The 24,786-nt window shown below is 56.1% G+C and overlaps 2 protein-coding genes across 4 annotated transcripts; one reads left to right on the forward strand and one right to left on the reverse strand.

Moving 5' to 3' along the window:
* Positions 1 to 5,361: 5,361 nt before the first annotated feature.
* Pex10 (peroxisomal biogenesis factor 10) lies at positions 5,362 to 12,625 on the forward strand. Of its 2 annotated transcripts, XR_006151128.1 has the most exons (7): positions 5,362 to 5,486; positions 5,785 to 5,865; positions 7,044 to 7,450; positions 8,703 to 8,878; positions 8,973 to 9,108; positions 9,950 to 10,082; positions 12,257 to 12,625. XR_006151128.1 is itself a non-coding variant. In XM_042701946.1 (6 exons), exons 1-6 carry the CDS (start codon positions 5,381 to 5,383, stop codon positions 10,016 to 10,018), a joined length of 975 nt encoding a protein of 324 aa, XP_042557880.1. In that variant the 5' UTR covers positions 5,362 to 5,380; the 3' UTR covers positions 10,019 to 10,088. The 2 variants fall into 2 exon arrangements, 1 of the variants encoding a protein (XP_042557880.1); XM_042701946.1 differs by lacking the exon at positions 12,257 to 12,625 and having other exon boundaries at positions 9,950 to 10,088.
* Rer1 (retention in endoplasmic reticulum sorting receptor 1) lies at positions 11,311 to 24,257 on the reverse strand. Of its 2 annotated transcripts, none has more exons than XM_042701950.1 (7): positions 24,100 to 24,257; positions 20,189 to 20,270; positions 18,448 to 18,552; positions 15,890 to 15,989; positions 14,117 to 14,195; positions 12,632 to 12,767; positions 11,311 to 12,148 (listed from the first exon to the last, which is right to left on the reverse strand). In XM_042701950.1, the coding sequence occupies exons 2-7, from the start codon at positions 20,267 to 20,269 to the stop codon at positions 12,059 to 12,061; spliced, it is 591 nt and encodes a 196-aa protein (XP_042557884.1). In that variant the 5' UTR covers position 20,270; positions 24,100 to 24,257; the 3' UTR covers positions 11,311 to 12,058. The 2 variants fall into 2 exon arrangements, with proteins under 2 accessions (XP_042557884.1, XP_042557883.1); XM_042701949.1 differs by having other exon boundaries at positions 20,189 to 20,276.
* Positions 24,258 to 24,786: the final 529 nt, after the last annotated feature.

Consider the following 24,786-nt stretch of genomic DNA (forward strand, 5'->3'; position numbering starts at 1 on the left):
CATCCCGGGCCAGCGGCTGGCTGCCCGCCCGGCTCTCACGGCGGCCGTGTGGGGGCTCCTTGCTTGCTCCTGGGCGCGGGGTGTGCCAGGCTTGGGGCTGGGCCCTGGCACGGGGGGGGGGCGGGCGTCCTCACCAGTCTCTGCACAAACGAGGGCCAGCAGACCCTGCACCGCCTCCTCCCAGCCAACGCCAGCTCCTGAGCCCCGGCCGCCCGGGGGGGGGGCGCCTCCAGGGGGAGGGAACTCTGCCCCATTGACAGATGAGGAAACGGGCCCCACGCCCTGCGCCAGGAAGCTTGTGGGGTCCCGTGGGGTTCCCCAGCCCCACCAGCTGCCCTGCCAGCCTGCCCTCGGCGCCGTCCGCCCAACCAGGCCTGACCCTCCAATGCCCGCACGAAACCCCATGCCAGCACACGGCTGCGCGGGCTCCGGCCTCCCCGGGGCCCCGCTGGCCCTGCTGGGCACCCAGGGCTCCGGGGCCAGCGCGCCGGCACCAGGTCCTCCCCGTGCTGGTGGATGGAGTGGGCAAGGGCGGGGGACAGCCTGCCACCCCACCCCGCACGCGCCTGCACAGCGGGTTTCCCGTGAGGATGGAGCCCACTCCCTCCTCCCGGGCCCCTCCGCTGGGAGCTCTTCTTTGGTGCCCGAGGCCTCGGCCTCCAGCGGTGACTGACCGCCCACCTCAGTCCCCGGGAGGCACACACGCTCTTCCTCCACAAGACCCGCGGCCTAGTCCCGCCCAGCGGCAGCCCAGTCACTGCCTGTGCCTGAGAGCCGCCCAGAGCCCCTTCCCAGGGACCACAGGCTCGAGCCGCGCCGGGCACTGCAGTCCTGCCCAACAAGCCCCTTGAGAGGGCACTTCGGGCACTGGTCCTTCCCAGTGCGGCCCTGGAGACCTCCGCCCCTGCCTGCCGCCCAGGCCCGGGGCCTCCCCAGCCGGGTCTGGGGCCGCACGCTGCCGCCCTCCTCCGAGGGCCCCGCACTCCCCACCCCAGCGCTCCCATACCTCCAGCCCTCCGTGTGCAGCAACGGGGCGCAGAGCAAGAGTGGGCCGGGCCTCCTCCCGGCTGCCCCACCAGTGGAGAAACCTGTTCCACCAGGTTTGTGGTGGCCTATCAGGGGCCCCCTTCCCGGGCCAGGGCACACCCTAACGGTCCTGTGGTCCTGTCTGTGCCAGCTGCGGGTGGGGGGGCTCTGTCCCGAAGAGGGCCGAGCGGCACAGAGCCACGCATCTGGGTCCAGAGCCCCTAGGCACGGGGCTCCTAGAAACCGCACCAGTGCCGAGCCTGCTCCACACCCAGGTGCCTGCTGCCCCGTCCTCCCCAGTGGCCCGGAAAGGACCTCCCGCAGGCCCCTCCTCCCCATCCCCGCAGAAAGCGAGGCGCCGCCACCCCGACAAGAAAGGCCAGAGGGGCGGGCGCTCTGGGAATGAGCAAGGGCTCCCTGGAACAAAAGTGGACTCCACCGTTTGGCCACCCAGGCTGGACGAGAGGCCTGGGAGAAGGGCTCGCCTCTCTTTTTCTCCTTTCCCGCCTCCAGGCTGCTTTGCAGTGGCTGGAGCTCCATGGACGCAGCAGCCGCGCGAACGGCGCCAACCTCTGCCCCAGTGGCGCGTGCAGGCGCTGCCCCAGCAGGTGCCCCGGGCCTGCTTAACGGCAGGAGGGGAGATGGCTGGGGTGGACGTGGCCGGGCTCCCCCCACACACACACCACTGAACTCCCCGCCCCTGGCCTCCTCACCAGTGAAAGGCTGTGGAGCAGGAGGCCGGAGCGGCGCGCTGGAGGGAGGGCACATGAGACACCAGACACTGGTGTCCTGGGTAGAAGAGAAGCTATGAAGGGTCCCCGCAAGGGCAGGCGCACCAGCAGCTTCTGTGTTCCCGGGGCTTGCCAGAGACGCAGATTCCGCCAACCAGACCACTGACCTCAACGATACCTGGGCACCGCCCCAGCCACTCGGGCACTGGACGCTGCCACAGCAGCAGAAATCCCAGCTCCTCAGCATGACTGACACACTCCAAAAACAGGAGTGATGGGAGAGGGAAAGAGGCGCTGTCAGGGTCAGGTATCAGCCCTGTGCCGAAGGGAGAGTGTGAACCAGGGTGAGCATGGCTGGAGTCTTTCATATGCATGAGACTAGAACAGTGAGACCTGTTGTCACTGTTTGAAGAAGGGGGTAGGGAAGAGAAGGGAGAGTGGCAGAGAGAATAGGTTGATGGGCATATGGGATTCTTGTAAGGTTCTGTCACAGCGAAACCCTCCTTAGACCATTAACGCTAATAATTAATAATAATAATAATAAGTACCAGCTAACTGCTATCATCATTTCCATTTCACAGGCTGGAGAACTGAGGCCTGCACCATGTGCACTGTGTACAACAAAGGGCCAGTGAGGCTGGGGGAGGGCAGAGGTCAGCCAGCCCCGTGAGGCTGTGGGAGGGCAGAGGTCAGTCAGCCCCGTGAGGCTGCGGGAGGGCAGAGGTCAGTCAGCCCCGTGAGGCTGCGGGAGGGCAGAGGCTAGTGAGGAGTAGCAGGGCTCCCCAGTAGTGCCCACAAACAGCTTCACTGTGGTGGAAAAAGGGAGCGACCCTTGGCTTAGAGTCCGAGGTGGCCCCCAATGGAACCCCAAGGCCAGGCTGGCTTTGGTCAGCCACTTTCCTCCATGTCTGCGGCTGTGTTCGCTGAAGGACTTCCCCACCCTTGGCCCTTGGAGCAGGATGGAGTCTATCCAGAGCCACTGTTCAGGCCACAGTCCCAGCGGCTTGGACAACAGGAGGCCAAAGGAAGGTGACAGGGGACAGATGCCGCTTCTCCCGGTAAGCACTCCCCACCCTCTAGACCCGACGCCCCAGAGTACTGCAGCTCACCGGGGCCCCAGGTCCTCTCTCCAGGGACGGGAGGAGGGAAGGTATAAGGGTACCTGTCCATCCCACCTTCTGCCCTCTCTCCCCTGGGAGCTGCCCCACCCTCCTTCCCCATCTTCTTCCTGAGGCTGGGGGTGGGGGGGGGGGCCATTCTGGGTCATAGTCGCTGGGACTTTCATTGAACCCACAGAGTGCAGAGCAGAAAAGCGTTGCCGCCCCCTGCTGGCCATGCAGGGTTCTGCCCGAGGGTCGGAGCCGGGACTGTGCAGCCCCACCCGGGGGCCCAGGGTCGGAGGCCAGGATCAGACGGAGATCTGGGGCTGCGATGTGAACGATGTGAACGCACACAGCCCTAAGTCCCCCACCCCAGGGCAACAAACGGCCTTCCTCTTCCTCCTCCTCCTCCTCCTCGTCCTCCTCGTCCTCCTCCTCCTCATCCTCCTCGTCCTACTCATCCTCCTCCTCGTCCTCCTCCTCCTCCTCCTCGTCCTCTTAGTCCTCCTCCTCCTCCTCCTCCTCTTAGTCCTCCTCCTCCTCCTCCTCCTCGTCCTCCTCCTCCTCTTAGTCCTCCTCCTCCTCCTCCTCCTCCTCTTAGTCCTCCTCCTCCTCCTCCTCCTCCTCCTCTTAGTCCTCCTCCTCCTCCTCCTCCTCTTAGTCCTCCTCCTCCTCCTCCTCCTCCTCTTAGTCCTCCTCCTCCTCCTCCTCCTCCTCTTAGTCCTCCTCCTCCTCCTCCTCCTCCTCCTCTTAGTCCTCCTCCTCCTCCTCCTCCTCTTAGTCCTCCTCCTCCTCTTCGTCCTCCTCCTCCTCATCATCATCATCCTCATCCTCCTCCTCCTCCTCATCTTCGTCCTCGTCCTCCTCCTCCTCCTTGTCCTCCTCCTCCTCCTCATCCTCGTCCTCCTTCTTCTCCTCCTCCTCCTCATCTTCATCCTCATCATCATCCTCGTCCTCCTCCTCCTCATCATCATCCTCGTCCTCCTCCTCCTCCTCCTCGTCCTCCTCCTCCTCCTCCTCCTCCTCCTCCTCCTCATCTTCATCCTCATCATCATCCTCGTCCTCCTCCTCCTCCTCCTCCTCCTCGTCCTCGTCCTCCTCCTCCTCCTCCTCCTCTTAGTCCTCCTCCTCCTCCTCCTCCTCCTCTTAGTCCTCCTCCTCCTCTTCGTCCTCCTCCTCATCATCCTCCTCCTCCTCCTCCTCCTCCTCTTAGTCCTCCTCCTCCTCCTCCTCCTCTTAGTCCTCCTCCTCCTCTTCCTCCTCCTCCTCATCATCCTCCTCCTCCTCCTCCTCCTCCTCCTCATCTTCGTCCTCGTCCTCCTCCTCGTCCTCCTCCTCGGCGTCCTCCTCCTCCTCCTCCTCATCTTCATCCTCATCATCATCCTCGTCCTCCTCCTCGGCGTCCTCCTCCTCCTCCTCCTCATCTTCATCCTCATCATCATCCTCGTCCTCCTCCTCCTCATCATCATCCTCGTCCTCCTCCTCCTCCTCCTCCTCGTCCTCGTCCTCGTCCTCCTCCTCCTCGTCCTCCTCCTCCTCCTCCTCGTCCTCGTCCTCCTCCTCGTCCTCGTCCTCCTCCTCGTCCTCGTCCTCCTCCTCGTCCTCGTCCTCCTCGTCCTCCTCCTCCTCGTCCTCGTCCTCCTCCTCGTCCTCCTCCTCCTCCTCCTCCTCCTCCTCCCCCGCCCCCCCCTCGTCCCCCCCGCTCCTGGCCCCCGCCCCGCCCCGCGGCCGAGGCGCGGATCCGGATCCCCAGCGCAGGAGCCGGCCTCGGGCAAGGCCTGCGCGGGGCGCGCGGGCGGCCGGAGCCGGCGCCGCCGGCCGTGGTGGGCGCTGCCGGGGACTTCGGAGCAGCTCCGCGCTGCCGCCTGGGCCGCGCCTCCTGCTCGGACCCCGCCGGGCCGCCCCGTCCGGAGACCTTCGTACCCCGGAGCCTCCGGGACGAGACCGGAGCCGAGGCCGGCCCCGGCGCCCCGCCGCCGTCCGCCCGCAGGACCGCAGCGCGGCGCCCTCGGCCGGGTCAGGACGGCCCCGCCCCCCCGCCCCCCGCCCCCCCCGGCCCCCCGGCCCGAGCCCCCGTGGGCGCGGACAGCTGTCCCGCCGCCGTCGTCCCAGGGGGCCCCCGAGGCCCCGCGCTCGTCCGGGACTGGACGTCAGGAGCAACCCGACAGCGGAGGACGCCCGCGCCCAGCTCTTAGCGCCGCGTAACCCCGCCCCATTTCTTAGGCTCCGCCCCATCCCTCAGGCCCCGCCCCCGCCCAGCCGGGCTCGCGCCTGGCCCCGCCCCACCGTGCAAGCCCCGCCCCCAGCCCAGCTCCGCCCTCCGTCCAACCCGTTACGCTGCCCACTCTCCAGGCCCCGCCCTGCACCAGGCCCCACCCCGCTCCAGGCCCCGCCCCCTCCTGCCCAGCCGGACTCGGGCCTGGCCCCGCCCCCGTCCGCGTGACACAAGAGGCCCGCACCGCACGCCGAGCTACGTGCTACGTCATCAGACTGGGCCCGCGCGGGCGCGTCGGGACTGCGGCCATGGCGCGGGCCGGCCCAGCAGAGGTGATCCGCTCGGCGCAGAAGGACGAGCACTACCGCGGCGGCCTGCGGGGTGCGGCCGGCGGCGCCGTGCACAGCCTGGCGGGTGAGCGCCCCGGGGCTGCCGGAGGCCCCCGACGGCCGGGGGGCTTCCCCGACGCCGTGTCGTGCCAGCGGCCTCCCGTGGGCCCTGCTGCGGCCCCTGCTCGTTCGGGCCGGCAGATCTGGCCGGGGCCTTCCGGAGTGGAGAACGGCTGCCCCGCGGCCGCCCGCGCTGCTCGGGACGGCCTGTGCTGCCGGCCGGCGCTCCGGGGAGGAGAAGCTCCGCTCCGGAGGGGCGGCCGTGCCCGCCGAGCCCAGAGGAGCGCACCGCCTCCCCCCGAGTAACGCGCTTCTCCTCGCAGGTGCAAAGAAGTGGCTGGAGTGGAGGAAGGAGCTCGAGCTGCTTTCGGACGTCGCCTACTTCGGCCTCACCACAGTGGCAGGTAGCCGTGCTCAGCAGGCCCAAGTCAGAAGACGGGGTAGTGGGAGGGGGCAGGGAGGCCGGGAGAAGCCTCAGGCCGCGCTGGATGCGGCCCTCATTAGTGCTCATTTCCCGGGGACCTCCATCCTGGTACCAGTTTCTCATTGGCTGATCGTGGCGACAGGAGCGGGTCACGGTGCTGGCAGTGGGCCAAGACTGGTGGCCATCCTTTAGAGGAGACACCAAAGGAAGGTCTCGGGCTTGGCGGGCACCTGCGAGGTGTCAGCCAGTCCTACACAAGAAGGGTGAGTCACCATGGAGCAGGAACATATTCTTGTTGGAGACATGATAAACATCAAGTGGCCTCCCGGGAGGCCGTGGGCCCTTCAGGGTCAAGGGCCTGTTCTGTTGAAAGCAGAGCAAGCAACGGGAGCACAGCGCTGAAATGGAGGCCGCCTTGGCAGATTGGGTTCTCCCCCTACAAGGTGTGGGTCATTGTAGGTCACAGGCAGGAGAGGGGCTGACTGCTAGCTATAACCAGACCATGGGGGCAGAGGTGGAAGAAGGACACTTACACAGAGGCTGTATGAGCCTGGGTCTTGGTGAGACACATGGAGAAGAAGAGTCCAGAATGCACTGAGCACAAGAAGTCCCTCACTCATCACCTTCAGCAGAGATAGGAAGTAGGGAAGCAGACTTTCCTAGGTGGGGCTTGGAGCCTGCTCTTGGCAGGGGTGAGTTTGGAGGTGTTTATCCAACACCACAGTAATGTCAGGCTGGCACTGACTTGGAAACTTGGGATTCAGGAATGAGCCAGGCCCAGACTGGGCTGTAAGTGGAGTCTACATCAGTATGTGGGAGGTGGACTGGATCATCACTTGGGCAGGGGATGATGGAGGAGGGACAGTAAGCGGGGCTGAACACAGACTACAACAGCGGGAGGGGGATCCTGAGCCAGAGCCCAGGAGCTCACGCAGCCAGTCACCGGCTGTGGTGAACCAGCCAGCCTCGGGGCTTGATGAGGCCACAGCTTAGCAACAGAAGGTCATCTTTGCCTTAGGCAAGGCTCAAGGGTGACAGGCTGGGGGGGGGGGGCAAGCATGATGGGCAGGGCTAGGGTCTGGGGCTAAGAGCAGGCTGGCCCAGGAGCCCACCCCTTTGTCAGGCCCTCATCAGTGTGCACCATCCTCAACCTCTCAGGCTACCAGACCCTTGGGGAGGAGTACGTTGGCATCGTCCAGGTGGATGGGTCCCAGCGGCGTGTGCCCTCCAGGCTCCGCCGTGGAGTGCTGGTGGCACTGCACGCAGTACTGCCCTACCTGCTGGACAAGGCCCTGCTGCCCTTGGAGCAGGAACTTCAGGCGGATGGCGACGGTGCACGGCCCTCACAGGGCAGCCTGGTGCCCAGTGGGCGCAGCCGGTCAGGAGCACGGCGCTGGGTGCGTCGCCGTGCAACTTCCCTGACTGAACAACAGAGGAAGACGCTCCAGCGCACAGTCTCCATCCTCAGACAAGGCCTCGCCTACCTACATAGGTTCCATGTTGCCTGGTTTTACATCCATGGTGCTTTCTACCACCTAGCTAAAAGGCTTGTGGGTGTCACTTACGTAAGTAGCAGTGCAGGGCGGGGGATATGGTGGGTCTCTGTTCTGTGCAGCCCTGGCCTTTGCAGGTCCATGCTGGTGACGTAGTCACCGCAGAGTGCTTTAAATGCTGAGACCGCAATTCTTAGAAAACAGTCCATTTTGTTCAGTTACAGTTGCCAGGAGTAGAGAAAGAAAGAAAATCTTTCTTCCTGCAGCTAGCACATGGGGTGGCCAGGAAGTGGGGGTGTGGGCACTGACCAAGGGGACTGGTCCACCTCATGGTGGGTCCCTGTACAAGCCCATTTCTCTGCTTTGTAGAATGGGCATCTTAGCTGCCATGGAGCCAAGTGTGGGCCCTAGCTAGCTCCTTTCTTTTTCCCACTTCCTACCATACCCCCCAGGGTCTTTGCCCACCACTGTCCAGCAGTCCTGACAGAGAAGCAGGGTCTTAGATCATGGTGCAGGGTACTTTTCCAGCCGTGACCCATGGCGACTACATGGCCTTAGCACGGCCAGCCAGGCTCCCCGCCCCCCCCCCCCCCCCCGCCTGGCCCCATGGTCGGCCCACCTAGCTGTCAGCCTCGTCTCCTAGCTGATCTGTCCCCAAAGCTTCCCTGTGGTCCCACCGTGTCTCCCTGCCCCGGGCCCTCTGCTGTCAGGCCAACCCAGCTTACAACCAGTGGAGCACCAGCAGCCCTGTCATGGAACTGTGTCTGATCTGTCTTCAGTGATGCAGACTGGCAGTGTTTTGGCACAGTCCTCTTGCCCAGAGAGCTTGCTGAGTGTCTGTGGGCCAGACTCAAGAGTGAGCACAGGGCTCCTCCATGGAGAGTAGAGCCCAGCTGGCAGTGGGAGGGGCACAGGACATAGAGCATTAAGAGGCTCTCGCTTCAGTCACCAACTGGGAGAGATGGGGACACGGTCGCAGCGTCCCCAGAGGGGCCACAAGCCTTGCTGAAGTAGTGAGGCAGGGCATCTGGTGGGTAGTCTGCGTGCCAGCTCCCTGCACCATGCTCCTAGGAGTCCTGGCTGGTTCCCTTCTCCCTGAGAGGTGGTTATCGGATGACCTCAGAATCCTCCCAGGGGAGGATTCCCCATCCAGCCTCATGGCCTTTACCTAAAGCTTCCCCTTGGACTCCAAATCGGACCTCTCAGGTCCAAACCTCTCAGGCCGGGTGGAGGCCTGGGCCACTGAATGAATGCAGGACATCCAGCAGACAGAGGCCAGGTCCCCTTGGGGTCCTGATGGGCGTGGGGCCACCTTCCCTGACAGCTCCGCACTCGCCACCTGCCCCGAGAAGACCTGAGGGCCCAAGCAGGCTACAGGCTGCTAGGTCTCATCTCCCTAGCACACCTGGCACTCTGGGTGGGGCTGCAGCTGTACAGCTTCCGGCAGAGGCAGCGTGCCAGGAAGGAGTGGAAGCTGCACCGCCACCTGTCCCACCGCAGGTGAGTGAGGATGGGGGGCCCGCTGGGGGAGACAGCGGCAGGGGGCTCAGCACAGCAGCTGTGGAAGGACTCACCCGAATGTCCCCCTTCCCAGAGGTTCCCTGGAGGAGCGAGCTGGTTCCAGAACCCCTCTCTGCACCCTGTGCCTGGAGGAGCGCAGGCACTCCACAGCCACACCCTGCGGCCACCTCTTCTGCTGGGAGTGCATCACTGAGTGGTGTAACACCAAGGTGCGTGCCACCCAGGCCTGCAGCCCATGTTGAAGGTGGCGGGGCGGGCATCTTCTTGAAGTAGGTCTGCTATGGGGCTGTTGTTTGGGGCTAAAGGTCCAAGTCCTGCCTGTTGAGGCTTGGCTGAAAGTACAAGCCAAATGCTTGTGCCGGGTGCAGAGACCGGGCCCAGGCTGCCTCCAGAGTCTTGGGTGCACGGAACTCTGGTGCGGTTTACATATGCCAGACCCTCCCTGTGCCCGTGTCCGCTGTTACCAGGTCAGATGCCCAGGGCACACGTGGTGCCCTCTCAAAGCAGCTGGCCTCCAAAGAAATGCTTTCCTGGCGATCCACTGTCCTGCCAGGAGCTCTGGCTGCCATTGTAGGGGGGGGTTCAGTGGCTACAGCACTGCCTAAGTTCCAGAGTGGCCATCCTGGGCTTAGCAGCAGGATGAAGGCACAAGCATCCATTCTCCAGAAACATGAACCAGCAGTGCCACAGTGTGGGCAGATTCCTGAGCACCCAGCAAGTCCAGCACGTCCCGAGAGGAGGGTCTAAGGTCCATTCATAGTGGGACCTGAGGGTCAGAATGGATCAGAATAGCACACACGGCCTAACATGTATGACTGATGAGACAGAAACCCTCCACAGCAGCTGGCTGAGCATGCTGGACACAGACATGGGAAAAGCCCTGGAGAGGCCCCGTGTGTCCAAAGCTTGGGCACAGCATTGGAGCTAGCACTGGGCAAGCTGTTTCATGGCTGAAAAGTAGGGACATGGCCTTGTGTTTGTGTGCACCTCTTGGGAGATGCAGTAGGGTCAGGGCCACCCCAGCTGACATGACTTTCCTCTCCCCCACAGACAGAGTGCCCCCTCTGCAGGGAGAAGTTCTCTCCCCAGAAGCTGGTCTACCTACGGCACTACCGCTGACAGCCCAGCCCCAGATGAGGTGGAGTAAACGGTCTTCAGGGTTAACTGTACTTGCATAGAAATGGTAAAATTCTCACAACTTTTGTTTTTTGTCACGTAGAAGTCCACGAGGGGGCCCCACACCCAGGCTGCTGTTTGGCGGGCTGTCTTTCTCCAGAGTCTTGTTGAGACGGTCTAAGGTCCCCTCCTCCCCTCCTTGAGTCACGCAGCTGAGAACTAATCAGAGGTTGGCCAGAGAGGATTTTATTCATGTCTTCAGAGGGTTCCTCGGTGAGGCCACACAGGCAGTGCTGAGCCCTGGCACAGGAGTGGCACAGTGTGGTCAAATGGCCCCATGCTGGGAGCCGAGTAAGCCATCTCCAGCACCCTGCCTGAGACACTGGGCACATACTTGGCTTGCTTCCGGTATGGAGAAATCCGGATCTTCATACTAGCCAGAAGGCGGGTGAGGAGGGTCTGCACTGGTGGCAGAGCCCGCTTGAGGCATTACCTGTCACGTGCACGTTTGGGGCGGTCTAACCAAGGAGGCCCACAGGGGCAGTGGCACCAGCTTACCCCAGGTCACTGCACGACCGCCCCCCACTCAGCTTGCCCCCAGCCTGCCCTTGCCTCTGGGTATTTCCAGGTATTAGCTCGCTCAGACAGCTTGGTGCCCCCTAAGAAACAAATTCCACGGACATGCTGGCAAGTAAGAAGACCCAGAGGGTTTCATAAGACATGGGTTGGGCCTCTGCAGAAGGCAGGGCTGAGGCCCACCAGCAGCACCATGGCTTTGGTGTTCCCAAGAGTCCCTGTGGGAGAAACCAGAGCATGGGCATATACAACTACCCTACTTGGTCCTAAAATTCACACCACTCCACTCAGGTGCAGTGTTCCATCACACTTCAGCCTCAGCACTGACTGACGTGGAAAATGAAAACCAAAAGTTCCAGAGCACTCCACATAGTTATCAACTTAGAATGTCAGGTCAGGTACAAAAGAATCGAATATGGACTTGTAAAGAAAGAGCTTAATTTTAGATACCAAAAAGTTGGCAAGTGAAAATTATACCACTGACAGTATTTCATGTCTAAAAGTGTAGTGGGCGGGAGATGTGGCCCTCCCCCAAGAGGGGGGGCATCTGTGCAGACCAGGCCTAAGGTGTCCTTTGGGTGGCTAATGGCAAGACTGGCCCTCCCCTTCCTTCCCCTCCCCCCTACAGAAGGCAAGGCTGGGAGAGACTGCACGAGCCAGGGGTCAACCTTTAATACTGAAGGCAGGATGAAAAAGTCACTTAGTAAGATGCTTGAGTATTTTATCACATCAAAAAGTTGGCATGCTGTAGGTTCTAGTTTCCCCCCAAGATAGTGAAAACTCCGTGTGTTAAACCCACAGACCTGGCCTGCTCTGGTGGGTTTTGATGGTTTAACCATTCAAATTTGCGTGAGAACAAATTTAATCAAAGGCAAAACAAGCTTCACGTATCAAAGAAATATGTCAAAATAATCTCAAACAATTAAAATATAATATATATATTTATAATTCCAGGCCCTCAAAAGCAATCATGGTAGTTAAGAACAAAGTTTTGAGTCATGATAGGGGTCAGCTTGAAACATCTCCAATGAGATGAAATGCAGACACTGGCACGAGAACCACCGTCACTCGAAAGCCACTCTCATGTCTCACGTCCACCCACCCCCAGGAATTGGGCTGGCACGCACCACTGGCACAGAGCAGTGAGCTCAGTACGGCAGGGAAGGAGCCCCGCGGCAGCCCTCCATCCTCCCTTCCCCACAGGTTGCCACCCACCTAGCCGCTCAGGCCTGCAGTTCATACACCTCTGTCGGATTGAAACATGAACATCACTGAAAAAAAGATCAATGCAATTTGGTTTAAATGCCAGTTTCTTCAAGAACCTGATATTTCAATTACAAATCATTGAGGCTCCTTTTAAAAAGAAAATTCCACTCCCTCGTAATCAACTACTTTATGTGAAGAAAAAGGCATTGTTACAGTGGCTCAAAACCGCTCTTGCACGCGTGACAGATCCCAGTCCAGCGTCTAACTAGCAAACGTCTTGCCCACGTCCTCCTTCCCTTTGTACCTCCTCTTTCCGTGTGTGAACGGTATGTACCGGTATTTAATCATGTGCTGGGAAAACAAACACACAAACAGACTTGAGTTACTCAAGAGTTCCCTAACCACATTTTCCCCTAATTCTGCAAAGCCAAAGGTACCCCTTAACTATTTCCGTCACAGATACAATCAGGACCTCTTCTTGTCTCCACATGGACAGAGCAGAACCTTCCTTAGCCCACCTAACTGGCCAGAGTCCTGTCTGACACCCAATGATTGGAGGAGGGTTCAGGAGCCGCTCCTCCCTGTAGGAAAGGCTGCGCAGCAGTCACATCTGGGAACATCCCCTCAACACTCCTTGGGCAGCCTGCACAACTGAGGCAGGCTGCCCTGGCTCCACTCAGTATCTTCCTCCCCGGCATCCAGAACTTGCACTCACTGGCCTTGGCTGGACATTCGGCATGGGTCCTCACAGAGCAGTGCCACCTCTGCTCTCAGCCAGACCTAAGCATGTCTTTCCCGGTGGCCATCCGCACAGCACAGCGCTGATGTCGTTACCTTTATTTGCCTCTTCATTGTGATACAGAAAAGCATGATGAAGTACATCACCAGGATTGGCCAGAACACTGGGACGTTGAATGCCTCGAAGAAGGTACACACCATAGCCACGAGGATGCCCTTGGTAGCCGCGTGCCTTAAAGCAAGGACACAGGTTAGCAGCCAGCATCTGCGGACCTCCACCGGCCTCCACAGCTGCTCTTGCTTCAGCTCGCACATGGGCATCCGCAGAGACAGCTCCCTGCCCGGGAGCTGCATGGGACCTGTGTGTGTTGTCTGTGAATGTGCCACAATTAAGCACAGCCACGGCCTTCTCTCAGTCTCCTGGAGCTGTCTTCCCACACATTCACAAAACACAGCAGCGATGCTGAAGCCGGACGCACCTTATGCTTGCTGCCTGCCCTGGCCTGGAGCAGCACAAAGGCCCATGGCCAACAATGGGAGCCTGGGGCAAAGTGGTGCCCACCCACCAGCACCTGCTCCTGCCTCTCCCTTTCCTACAGAACAAATCCAGGTTCCCTGAGGAATTCCAGGGTTTCTGGGCCTTGCCTACTTTCTGCTCCCTCTCCTATACCTGTCCCCCATGTTCCAACATTACACAGCAGGGCTGCGGAGTAAAGGCCTATAGATTGAAGAACAGGTTGTTTAATTTTATTTACCCAACAGACTGGCTCCTCCTGTGCCACAGGGCTGAGTACCACCAGAGACAGGACAGTAGGCCAGTCATACACGGACACACAAGAACTCCATCTACCCAGCCCACGTCCCTGTCTCTTGTCTTAGTTTCTTGCAGTCCAAAGAAGGTCCAAACCCTGAGGGTGGACCCTGGCCCACCACAAACCTTCTCACAGGGCCCTCTCAAGACACAGCCAGGCGAAAGCTGGCTCACATCTGCCAGTCACGAGCAACAGGGCCTAGAAGGCAGCTGCCCAAAGAGAGTCGCTAGGGCCCAAGTCCTCAGGATGCCAGCACCCTCCACCCCGGAGCCAACCTCTCTGCTAGCTTCAGACCACTGTGCCAACACAGCCCAGACAATACTTCTAAGTGGTAGTCTCCTCACTCTCATGCCCAGCTGTCACCTTATGGATGAATGTCACAAGCAAAGCACAACAAACTCATTTGCTAAAGTCTAAGTTGCTGGCCAACTACAACAGAAGTTAGTTTTTACAGTCTCCCTGGCCATACTCGAGCATAGTATCTTTACTTACACCTTTAAGAACTAAAGGCGTAAGCGGACAGGAAGAAATGACAACACAGGAGGGTAACTGGTGGACAATTCACTCTCTATTTTGGAATGGCTGAGAGGATTGTATGTTTCCACACAAAGCAGTGATACGTGTCTACGGCGATGGCCACGCCAGTTGCCGTGTACAGGTACTGACGTGTCACACCGTGCCCTCATACATGCACAATTACTATGTCAAATAAAAGGGTTAAGGTTTTTTGTTTTTTTTTTTAAGTTTACTAGGAAAAAAAATAGCTCACCAAAACTTAAACTCTGGAAGCCTTCTAATGAAGGGACGAAATTCCTCATTCTGTTTGGTTGGTAATGAAGGACCATCATCTGAAAGGCAGAACAAGTGGAGATAATGCACCTGCTGCCTCATACTTTCATGTCTATTACCACATTCAGAAGTTTTCCCTGAAGCCTTTCACCCTAAGCCTGAGGGAAATTCAGGTGTCTATCACCTAACTGAAGAAAAAAGCAGCCAACTTAGTAAAAAGGGCATTGCTTCAGAGGATTCAATTTGGACTCTGAGAGGATTTCTACACAGTTTAAATGGATGAAAAAAGTCAGTCTCCCAGAGTTTTCATCAACTGTACTAGAAGAAAACAAGGGCAAATTTGCCACTTACACAAATAGTAAAGAGAGAATGCAGCTCATGCCTGTAATCCTTGCTATTCAGGAGACTGAGATATGAAGAGTGCAGTTTGCAGTTTGAAGCCAGCCTGGGCAGGAAAATCAGTGAGATTCTTAGCTTCAATAAACTAATAAACTGCCAAAACAACAAAACTGGAACTGTGGCTCAAGTGGTAAGAGCACTAGCCTTGAGCACAAAAGCTCAGACAGTACCCAGGCCCTGAGTTCATGCTCCAGGACTAGACCAAAAAGAATGCAGACCTAGCATGATGATGCAGGCTGGGTATGGTGGTACATGCCTGTGATCTCAGCACTCAAAGAGGCAGGAGGATCCCAAGTTCAACACCAGTTTAGACCACATAGAGAAGAGAACACAAGGCTGTGTCCAAAAGAACAGTGTGGTACCAACACAGCCTCATGCACCCACAGCTCCTTAGGACCAGGTCTCTGCTCCTCTTACCTCTCCCCATTTTCAGATTCAGAAATCAAAGCCTACAGAAAAGGGTCTTAGTTGCTGTCTAGCCTCCTGAAACAGTGACATGTAATGAAAGGTGCTGACTCTAGAGGAAGGTCACAGGTACTAGTCACCCATGTTGAACATTGCTTGGAAGCTGGGAATGTGGCTCAGTGGTAGAGTGCTTGCCTTGCATGCAAGAAGCTCTGGGTTCAATTCCTCAGTACTGCATACACAGAAAAAGCCAGAAGTGGTGCTGGGTCTCAAGTGGTAGAGCTCTAGCCTTGAGCAGAGAGAGGCTCAGAGACAGTGCCCAGGCCCTGAGTTCAAGCCCCAGAAAACTGGATTGGACCACCTCCTAACAAGGCAGACTCTGTGGCAGGCCACCAGCTGGCTTCCAATCACAAGCAGCAGGTACATCTGGGTAGAAGGCCTCAGCCGTTACCCACCCCACACGGGCCCACGTTCGATCAGAGCCATGTGAACCTCATATGTGTAGTACAAGGACATGCCAAGAATATTTCAACTCCTCAGAAACCAAGGAGTGCCCGCTACCCTCAACAGATGGTCATGCTGGGCACAGAGGGCTTCTTCCCCACAGGAAGTCCCAAAGCACCACCAGAACAGGCTGTGTGCGTAAGAGGCAGGTCTGGGAGGGCGGCTCGTCCATGCTGTCAGTCCCACACTCTGTTACGTGACCTCGGATATATTACAAAACCCCAGGTACCTCAGTTTCCTCAACTGCAAAATGGAGAACAGAATGAGCAATGAGCCCTTCCCAGCTACACAGGAACTCATGAAGTGGTTCAACATGGACAAACATACCCTATTCCTGACATGACAAGTATTCATGAACACTGTGAGCCCAGCACAGACGGCTATACAAGAGGGATAAGGAGGCACAACACTACCCAGACAGTGCCTCACACAGTGTCATATCTACCTGAATCTTCCATTAAGGAAGGATCCACTTTGGGAGAAAGGAACGCAATGAAGAGATTTAGGTGGTAGATTCCCAATGCGTAGGTCACGATGTACCAACCCTGAAAGAGAAGGAAGCACAGGTCAGTGGGCAGCCTAGCCACCACAGGCTTGAACCAGTTCACTGTGCCAACAACCTGTAACACGCCACTGAACTGAAAAGCAGTGTTTTACTCAAAGTAAGAAGGCTGCAAGTTAGGTGACAATGAACATCCATGGTGACCATTAATCTCAAAGCACTCAGTGGGTCTTGAAACTAAAGTGATGATCAGAGCCCAAATTACAAACTTCCTCCAGGGTCCCATCAAATACATGAGATTCCCAGACCACTGGCTTCCAATCAGGAGTGTAGAACAAGGGATTTGCCCCCCAAAAGACCATGCCTACAACAGGGATGGGGTGGCTGAGCACAGAGGTGGCTCTCTGTGACCTCCTGGCCTGCTAACCAGCTGCAGATAGTCACATAAGAGTCTAGAGCAGAATCGGCTATTGCCAAAGACATGACCAGCTGAGACCCCTCTGGAGGGTCATTGCCTGGAATATTTGTCTAGCCCAGAAGAAATCTAGTACCAGAAATAAAACAAAACAGCATCATGAAAATATGCTGGCAAGAGAAAGCCAGGCCTTCCTAAGGTTATACAAAAGAACTGGGGAATCCTAGCAGTCTCTTCATACAGCACACAAGCACCACCAACTTAGCCCGTTAGATACCAGAAGCATGCCACCCATCTTAAAAGCCTGTGGTTTTTCATAAACACACACACACACACACACACACACACACACACACAAAACCATCTATTGCTGGAAGGACACCAGATCAGGTACAAACCTGGTTCAGAAGAGAATCTTCAAGGCAACTTGCTGTTGGTAAACAAACCAAGTTTCAGTTTTAAAAAAACTGTGTATCCTATATATCTAAAATTTTAATTTTAATTTTAGATATCCTATATGTATATTTGGTTTGGCTATGATAACAACCTGCTACCTCCCAGTAAACCAATGTTGGTCTACTCACAGGCTAAGTTCCTAGGTAAAAACAAGTTTCCACATGTAGAGTAAGAATTTTACACAGCACTAAAAGAATTAATGAGAGCAGTAAATAAACATGCTGACTCATGGACTGATAACCTATGAAATCTTGGGAAATACCAGGAAGGAAGGTGTGCAATTTAAATGAAGGACCGTCATCCACACCACCCCAGGATGACATGCTCTGGACAAAAACTTTAACCTCTATCCCCCTTTTATACCTACAAACACTATAAACAGCTTCTTCTCTAGGGTACAAGGAGTCTCAGGGAGCAGGGACTTCACTAGGAGGCAACAGGCTCTAATAAGCCTGTGCCACCTGCCCTGTCCACAGACAACCAAGGGTCTGCAGGTCACTTAGCCTCTTTCTCTACTTAGTGCTTGAGCCTCACAGAAGAAGTAGCTCAGGAACAATGTAACCTTTGGGAATGCCACAGTCACTCAGGGTACCCAAAGTCCACGGAAGCAAGGATCTGTTACAGCACGCTACCCTGTACAGGAGAAGCTGCTCTGGGAGGCACAGCCAGGGGGACAAAACAAGGTCTGTCATCCAGACCAGGACACTCCAGGGGCAAAACTGAGGCAGCCTGGACACCCTGGGAACCTTAGCTAGGGAATTATAAATAACTCATTTTTAAAAAATAGCAGAAGCCGGGCACCGGTGGCTCACACCTGTAAGCCTAGCTACACAGGAGGCTGAGATCTGAGGATGGACATTCAAAGCCACCAGGCAGGAAAAGTCCATGGGACTGTTATCTCCAATAAACGACTCAGAAAACAGGAAGGAGCACTGTGGCTCAAGTGGTAGACCACTAGTCTTGAGCTGAAGAGCTGAGGGAGAGAGCCCAGGCCCAGAGTTCAAGCCCCACAACTGACAAAAAAAAAAAAACAGGCAGAAGAGTCCAAGAAACTCTTAAGCCCAAGTAAGCACCAAAAAGCCAGAAGTAGGGGTATGGCTCAAGAGGTAAGAGTGTCAGTCTTAATCCAAAGAGCTCAGGTACAGCACCTAGGACCTAAATAAAAGCCACAGTAACAACACACACACACACCCACATACCATCCCAAGAGGTAAGAGTGTCAGTCTTAATCTAGGACCTAAGCAACGCACGCACGCACGCACGCACGCACGCACGCGCCAGCCAGATATTGGTAACTCATGCCTATAATCCTACCTGCTCAGGAGGCTCAGATCTGATGATCGCAGTTCAGAGCCATTCTGGGCAAGAAAATGTGAGACTCTCATCTTCAATTAACCACCAAAAAAAAGCCAGAAGTGGAGATGTGGCTCAAGTGGTAGAGTGCTAGCCTTGGTGTTCAAGCCCCAGGACAGGCACAAAAAAAACAACAAAAGAAAAACAGTCACTACAACTTTTCTTGTGTTTGATGCTGACATGAAAATTGATTAATGAAGACTCTGTCCTTCCACACAATCTGGATCAGCAATACTTCTACCACAGCTGAGTCTTTGTCATTACGGCTCACACCTACCTGTAACAGGTAAACTCTAATCATGTAGACAAAACTCAGGCCCAGCGTCACGACCCACCGAACAGCTGTATAAGGCGTGGACTTGTCCAGCCAGGACTGGTAAATCTATGGAACACAAGTTCAAAGGTACATCAGTCCTAGAAGCCCTCTGCACCAAAAGTGCACTTCTGTCACATCATTTGCAATGTCAAAAGAGCTACTTAAAACAACAAGAGAGTATACACAGCAGCAACTACAATTAACCCATAAATATTTGCAATAATTCCCAAAGCAGGTTTGTTTCTTAAGCAAAAATGTTAATAATTATCAGAAGCCCAAAGAGAACTCTGTAGGGAAACCAACTTCACCACAAAGATTTGTACTGCCCTGGAAGGTGCACAGCCAAGTCCACACAACAGTACCTCAAAACTCATCCTCCCCGCAAGGAAAAATGAAGAGTCTAGGCACTGGGGCCTTCTTCCTGCTCCCCAGGTTGTACTTCTCCCAAGACTTTGGAGACTTCTACCAGCCCAGTAGCCTCATGCTGGCCCAACACACAGTATGTGTCTTCACTTTTATTTTGAAAATGAATTTTATTAGTTATGAGCCAGGCACTGGTGGCTCATATCTGCAGTCCTAGCTACTCAGGAGGCAGAGATCTGACGATCAAGCTTCAAAGCCAGTGTGGGCGAGAAAGTCCATGAGACTCTTACCTCCAAAGTAAGAAGTGGAGCTATGGCTCAAGTGGTAGAATGCTATCTCTGAGTAAAAATAAAACTCAGGGACAGTGCCTAAACTTGAATTCAAGCCCCAGGACTAGCACAAAAAAAAATATTATTATTGTGAATATTTTCAAGCAGTTGTAAAATACAGGAGTATATCTATACTTACCACCCAGCTTCAAGAATTACCAACAGTTTACCACATGGTAGTTTTAATTAAAAGTAGACATTTTTTCACTGATTCAACATAGTAGCAGCTACAATTACACTCTGTATTAGACTACTCGACTTAAGTTTAAGCAGTGTTGGAAGAGTGTCATGCCCATCACTCTGATGCACCCTCAGATGCACCCACTACACCGTGATAACCTACATTTACCTTGGCCAAGTTGTGACCTCTCAGGGAGCAGTACCCAACAGCAGAGGCGTGCAAAGAGGGAGGGGTGAGGACTGCCAGGACCAGTGAGTGATGTGGCAAGAATGAGAGAGGGCCAAAGTCCTGTCTGCCTCAGCCCAATCTGCACTACAGAGAAGGTAAGACGGACTTGGGAGAGTTGTCTTTTTTGGTCGGTCGTGGAGTTTTAACTCTGGGCTTGGGTGCTGTCCCTACAATTTTCAGCTCAAGTCGAGCACTCTACCGCTTGAGCCAAAGCGCTACTTCCAGTTTTCTGGTGGTTTATTGGAGATAAGAGTCTCACGGACTTTCCTGACCAGGCTGGCTTTGAACCGTGATCCTCAGATCTCAGCCTCTTGAGTAGCTAGGATGACAGGCGTGAGCCACCAGCGCCTGGCTGGATTTGAGAGTTTTTAAAGTTGGAAAAGAAAAAGAAAAACCACAGGTAACCAAGACCACATGTGGTCCTCCTTGCCTAGACAGTTCTTCACCTAGCCTTTCCCAGTAAAGAGCCAGACCCTCAAAGCACAAGTGTTAAGGTAGGGCAAGACATGGCTTCACCTTCTGACAGTGCGGCAACCTCACCCTTTGGGAAGATGTGTCCGCTTTTTCCCAAATATTTATACTAATCTACAAACCCACTAACCTGTCCAAGACGTGTGAAAAATCTGTACACCACTGACGGTTTCCCATGGACAGAATCTCCAACGCTGTCACCTTCAGACATTCTGTAACTGAGAAAAACACAAGAAGCTCCTAAGTTAAATAAAAAGCACTCAATGATGGGAATTTTTTGCCAGTATTGACCAATCTGTCAAGCAGGTCGTTTTAGTACTTAGTGTTTCTTTCATCCGGACCGTATGTGTGTCTCCCATGAACTGTTTGCCAAGAAAGCAGCAGTTGACAGGCTTTGGTACAGGGAGAGGATGGAAGGAGGTAGCAGCTGATGGACTTTAACTTCTGCTTGCTCCTCAACCACACACACACACACACACACACACACACACACACACACAGAGTGCTGTCCACCTTGCCAACTACGAGAGCTGTCCTTTCTCACCGTGGAATCCTCTAGCAGGCCCTTGTATGTGGCCTGTTCACCCTCCCCACAGATCTCTTCATTGAGACCCCATCTTCTTCATACTCCGCCAAGTCTGTCTTCCCAGTGCCTCTCCTCATCAAGAGGAAAATGTACTGGCTTACAAGCAGCTCACGTCACCATTTCTTATCTGGCAACTAGAAGTAATACTATCTGCTCCAGACGATTTCAGCATCTGCTGGGATCTCAGGCAGAATTTACCTGTGAGAACCCAGGTGCCAAGTCACATGCTCTCTCTCCATTCCCAGATGGCCAAGAGTACAGGCATCATTACCCTCATTTTACAAAGGAGGAACAAGTCTCAAACAGCTCAAGGCCCAGCCTGATACCCAACTCTTCCACTAAACATGAACTAGAACTCACCATTTTGGGGGAAAGTACTGCTAAGTAGGAACCTCACAGTGAACCTTCATGAGCTATTTGTGGACCCCTAAGTCAGGGGAGATGCTGGGGTAAAGTTCACATCCCCTCAAATCTGTGGTTGACACCTGTCCACACTCCCTCTGCTACACTTGGGGTGGAGAGGAAAATAGACTCCTTTCTTAACTAGGTTGAAGTCCCATCTGTGCTCAACAGCTCAGAGGCCTCAGCACCCGCTGGCCACACAGCCTGATTCCTCATTTGCAAAAGGAGGCTCTTTCCCACACCAGACACACCGGCAGACTTCACTCCACAGGAAGCCTTCAGCACAGTCTGACTGTCCCCACCTGGATGAGGAAACTGAGGCCCAACCCACAAAAGCTTGAGTTTTCCCAGTGATTGGTGTGTGGCGCGGTGAGCTTTGAACCAGAACCCATACCTGCCTAAGAAGTCCAGCACCTTCTAAACCATAGCCTCACTGTGCACATTGGGGAAATTGTCCACTGGAAGTCAGCATGCAAAAAGCTGACAATGGATGACAAGTAATCTTCTGATCTCAACTGGAGAGAGAGAATGAGAGAGTGAGAGAGAGAGAGAGAGAGAGAGAGAGAGGAGAGAGAGAGTGTGTGTGTGTGTGTGTTTAATAGGTCCATAGGCTGCAGCCTCAAGTCTTTGTAAGGGTGAGTATGTGGGCACCAGTGGGTCACGCCTGTAATCATAGCTACTCAGGAGACTGATACCCAAAGGTCAGCAAAGTCAAACTGGGCAGAAAAGTCTGAAGGCTCTATCTCCAAAATAACCATCCAAAAGCTGGAAGCATGGCTCAAGTGGTTGAGAGCCAGCTGGGCAAGCAAAGCAAGTGAAGCAAGTATGAGGCCAAGTTCAAACCCCAGTATCACCACCAAAAAAAAAAAAAGAGATGTAACTATGACCTCACTTTTCCTGGACCCATCAATGACAGTGCCCAGAGCTGTCCAGGAGACTAAGAAGTACCATGTGGTCTCAGGTAAGCCAAGCAAACTAAAAACATTTAATTTAACAAAAAATAAATTAATCGGTGTAACATGAAAATGAATTACATAGAATGGCCACATTATTTAGGCCAAAGCCCAGCCTGCAGAAAACTGTTGCAGTCTTACTATTCATCCTACAGTGCTGGAAAACTTTTTAAGCTGACCAAAGTGTTTTACCACTAAAACACTTTTGCCCAAGTTATGTACTCTAAGCGGCATTACTTAAAACTTTTCTTTAGACTGGTGCATGGAGAACCTAACACAAAATGTACTACCACTTTCAGATCATCCGACAAACGCTGCTCTACATCTTGACTAGACTCACCACCTGTAACAAGCCAAGAGGGATAGGCATGATTAAGAACATGAACTTTGGAGCCCAGTGCCAGCTTGGATCCCGTCCTACATGCCGCAGTGGCATGACCAGGGACAGCTATTTAAAACTGCTTGGGGCTCTGATCTGTAGAATGGGATAGCAGCACCTTGGTGCTTCCTCCAAAGGGTTCTTTTGAGGAGTTAAAGGCGGCCAGTGCTGTCCTCAGAGCCTGGCAGGCGGTATGTACCCAGCTCTCAAACACGTCAGACTTGTTCCTGGATTAGGGCAGTACTCACACCAGCTGTTCTAGCTGCAATCCTCTTCCCTGTGCTTAGAGTAAAGGTCACCTCCTCAGAGGCCTCCTCTTGCTGTCAAGAATGACCACTGGTTCCTGATGTTCCTCACCCAGTTTTTGTTTGACAACTGTTTTCTGATACCCTTCTGGCTTGCCTCTGAATTTCCTCCTACAAATGCAAGCTTAAAGGGGACTGGGAGGTGGCTCAGTGGTAGAGCGCTTGCCTTGCATGCATGAGGCCCTGGGTTTGATTCCTCAGCACCACATAAGCAAAAAGAAAAAAGCCAGAAGTGGTGCTATGGCTCAAGTGGTAGAGTGCTAGCCTTGAGCGGAAAAGTTGAGGGACAGCGCCCAGGCCCTGAGTTCAGGCCCCACAAAAAAAGAGAAAGAATGGAAGCTTGAGAACCCCTTGACCCCTTGTCTGGTTCTGCATGTACCATTGACTATCTATCGAATACAAACATCGCTCCACCAAAAAGAAGAAAAACAAAAACCACTCCAGACAGGCCCCCAGTACCATCACGCCAGAAAACTATACAAACATTCTCTATGTGCCTGGTTCTGGAGTCCACCAACTGGCCAGCTTTTGTAATCCATCACTTACACTAGGCTCACAGCACAAAGAAGAAAGCCTTCTGCTCAGCATCTGCAGCTGACACTTCCTGGTCAAGGAAGAGCCCCTGGGACTGCACACCCTTAGAGCCAGTCCCTCCCTGACAAGCCGAGACCCTACCTCTGGTTTCTTCCCAAGGCCACGCCTGGACTCCTCCCTCCTCTGAGTACGGACCTCCTCCTGGCTTTGATCCACTCTTCCTCCACTGCAGTCACCCCACACACATATCAGGACCCGAATGACAGTCTCAGTTATTGAGGGGCCTTTGCTCAACCCAACGAAGAACAGAGCAGTTCCAGAACAGTCTCCACCGAGAGGAGGAAAGAAGAAAAGCCACTGAACGGAAGGTTCTCGGTGCGAAAGCAGCTCTCGGGGCTCAGAGACTGGCGGCGCGGAAGCCAGCACCACCTTTTTATCGGGGAGATGCGGCCGCAGCCTGCCCGGAGGACAGCCGGTCCGAGGCCGTGGGATCCCACCACCGTGTGATCTTGAGCATCTGGCGGGTTCCCCCGGGCCCACTAGTGACCTCGGCATCCCCGGGCGCAGGACCGCGTCGCCCACACACGTGCGGCGCGGCGGGCCGGGGACACGAGCCCCGCAACTCGGGGGCCGGGGGCCACGGCCACCTGCTCCCGCCGCCCTGCCGGGGCGGGCGGGCCGCGAGGGGCCGGACGGGCAGGCGCGCGGCGCGGCCCCTCGGTCCCCGGCCCCTCGGTCCCCGGCCCGGCCCGCGCCGCCCGCTGACCCTCCCGGGCCCCGACGGCGCGGCGCGGCCCCGCCCGCCCGTCCGCGGCCTTGACAGCCGAGGGAGGCGGAGGCGGCGCCGCCCGGCCAGCCCCGCGCCCCGGCCCGCCCCGGCACCTCGCAGCTCCGCTGCGGCCGAGCCGCGGTCTCCCTCACGACCGCGGGAGGAGGACGGCGGGCGGGACGGCCGCCAGCGTTCGACTCGGGGTCCGGGAAGCTGCACGGGTACTTCCGCTCGGTCCTGCGGCGCCGCCTCCGGCCTCCAAGATGGCGGCGGGGCGGGACCCAGAGCTCCAACCATTTCCGCTTCCGGTGTGTTGGCCGCGGCCGTTGGAGGGCGGGCCTACGGGCGGAAGGAGTCGGATGACGGAAATGTCCCGCGCCGCGCAGGCGCAATAGCTCCCGCCGCCTCCCGGATGGACTGGGCGCTCCGGAAGAAGTGGTGGCCAGCGCTGCTCCTAGTCACGCCCCCTTAGCGACCACAAGCCAATGGCAGAGGAGCTTGTGGTTGCTAGCGAAGCTTGGGCGACAAGATGGAGGTTACCGGCCAGGGCAGCTCGAGCTCGCTCCGGGTGCGTCGGGACCCGCCGCGGCGGCCACCGAGGGACGGTACGAGCCGCGTGCTTTGCTGGGAGTTCGTCGCCCCGGGAGGGCGAGGCTGGGGCCCCGCGGCCGTGCCATCGCCCGAGCTCGCTGCCCGCCCCCCGGGCCCGGCCCGCGGCCTCGGCCGCCCCCTGAGTCCGGACGCCGGGGAACACGAGGCCGAGCTGTGCGGGGCGGGCGCGCAAGGCCTCGGGCCTCCAG

This window comes from Dipodomys spectabilis, unplaced genomic scaffold, assembly GCF_019054845.1.
Source record: "Dipodomys spectabilis isolate Male_0828 unplaced genomic scaffold, ASM1905484v1 ptg000299l, whole genome shotgun sequence".
In the NCBI taxonomy this organism is placed as follows: domain Eukaryota; kingdom Metazoa; phylum Chordata; class Mammalia; order Rodentia; family Heteromyidae; genus Dipodomys; species Dipodomys spectabilis.

Bases quoted from the DNA above. Each gene is read 5' to 3' on its own strand.
- Pex10 (XM_042701946.1), top strand. From the start codon at position 5,381: ATGGCGCGGGCCGGCCCAGCAGAGGTGATCCGCTCGGCGCAGAAGGAC. The intron at 7,451-8,702 runs GTAAGTAGCAGT...CTTCCCTGACAG, and splicing joins GGCTTGTGGGTGTCACTTAC to CTCCGCACTCGCCACCTGCC. The intron at 8,879-8,972 runs GTGAGTGAGGAT...CCCCCTTCCCAG, and splicing joins CGCCACCTGTCCCACCGCAG to AGGTTCCCTGGAGGAGCGAG.
- Rer1 (XM_042701950.1), bottom strand. From the start codon at position 20,269: ATGTCTGAAGGTGACAGCGTTGGAGATTCTGTCCATGGGAAACCGTCA. The intron at 15,990-18,447 runs GTAGGTGTGAGC...CTTCTCTTTCAG, and splicing joins TTAGAGTTTACCTGTTACAG to GGTTGGTACATCGTGACCTA. The intron at 12,768-14,116 runs GTGAGCTATTTT...CCTTGCTTTAAG, and splicing joins CTTCCAGAGTTTAAGTTTTG to GCACGCGGCTACCAAGGGCA.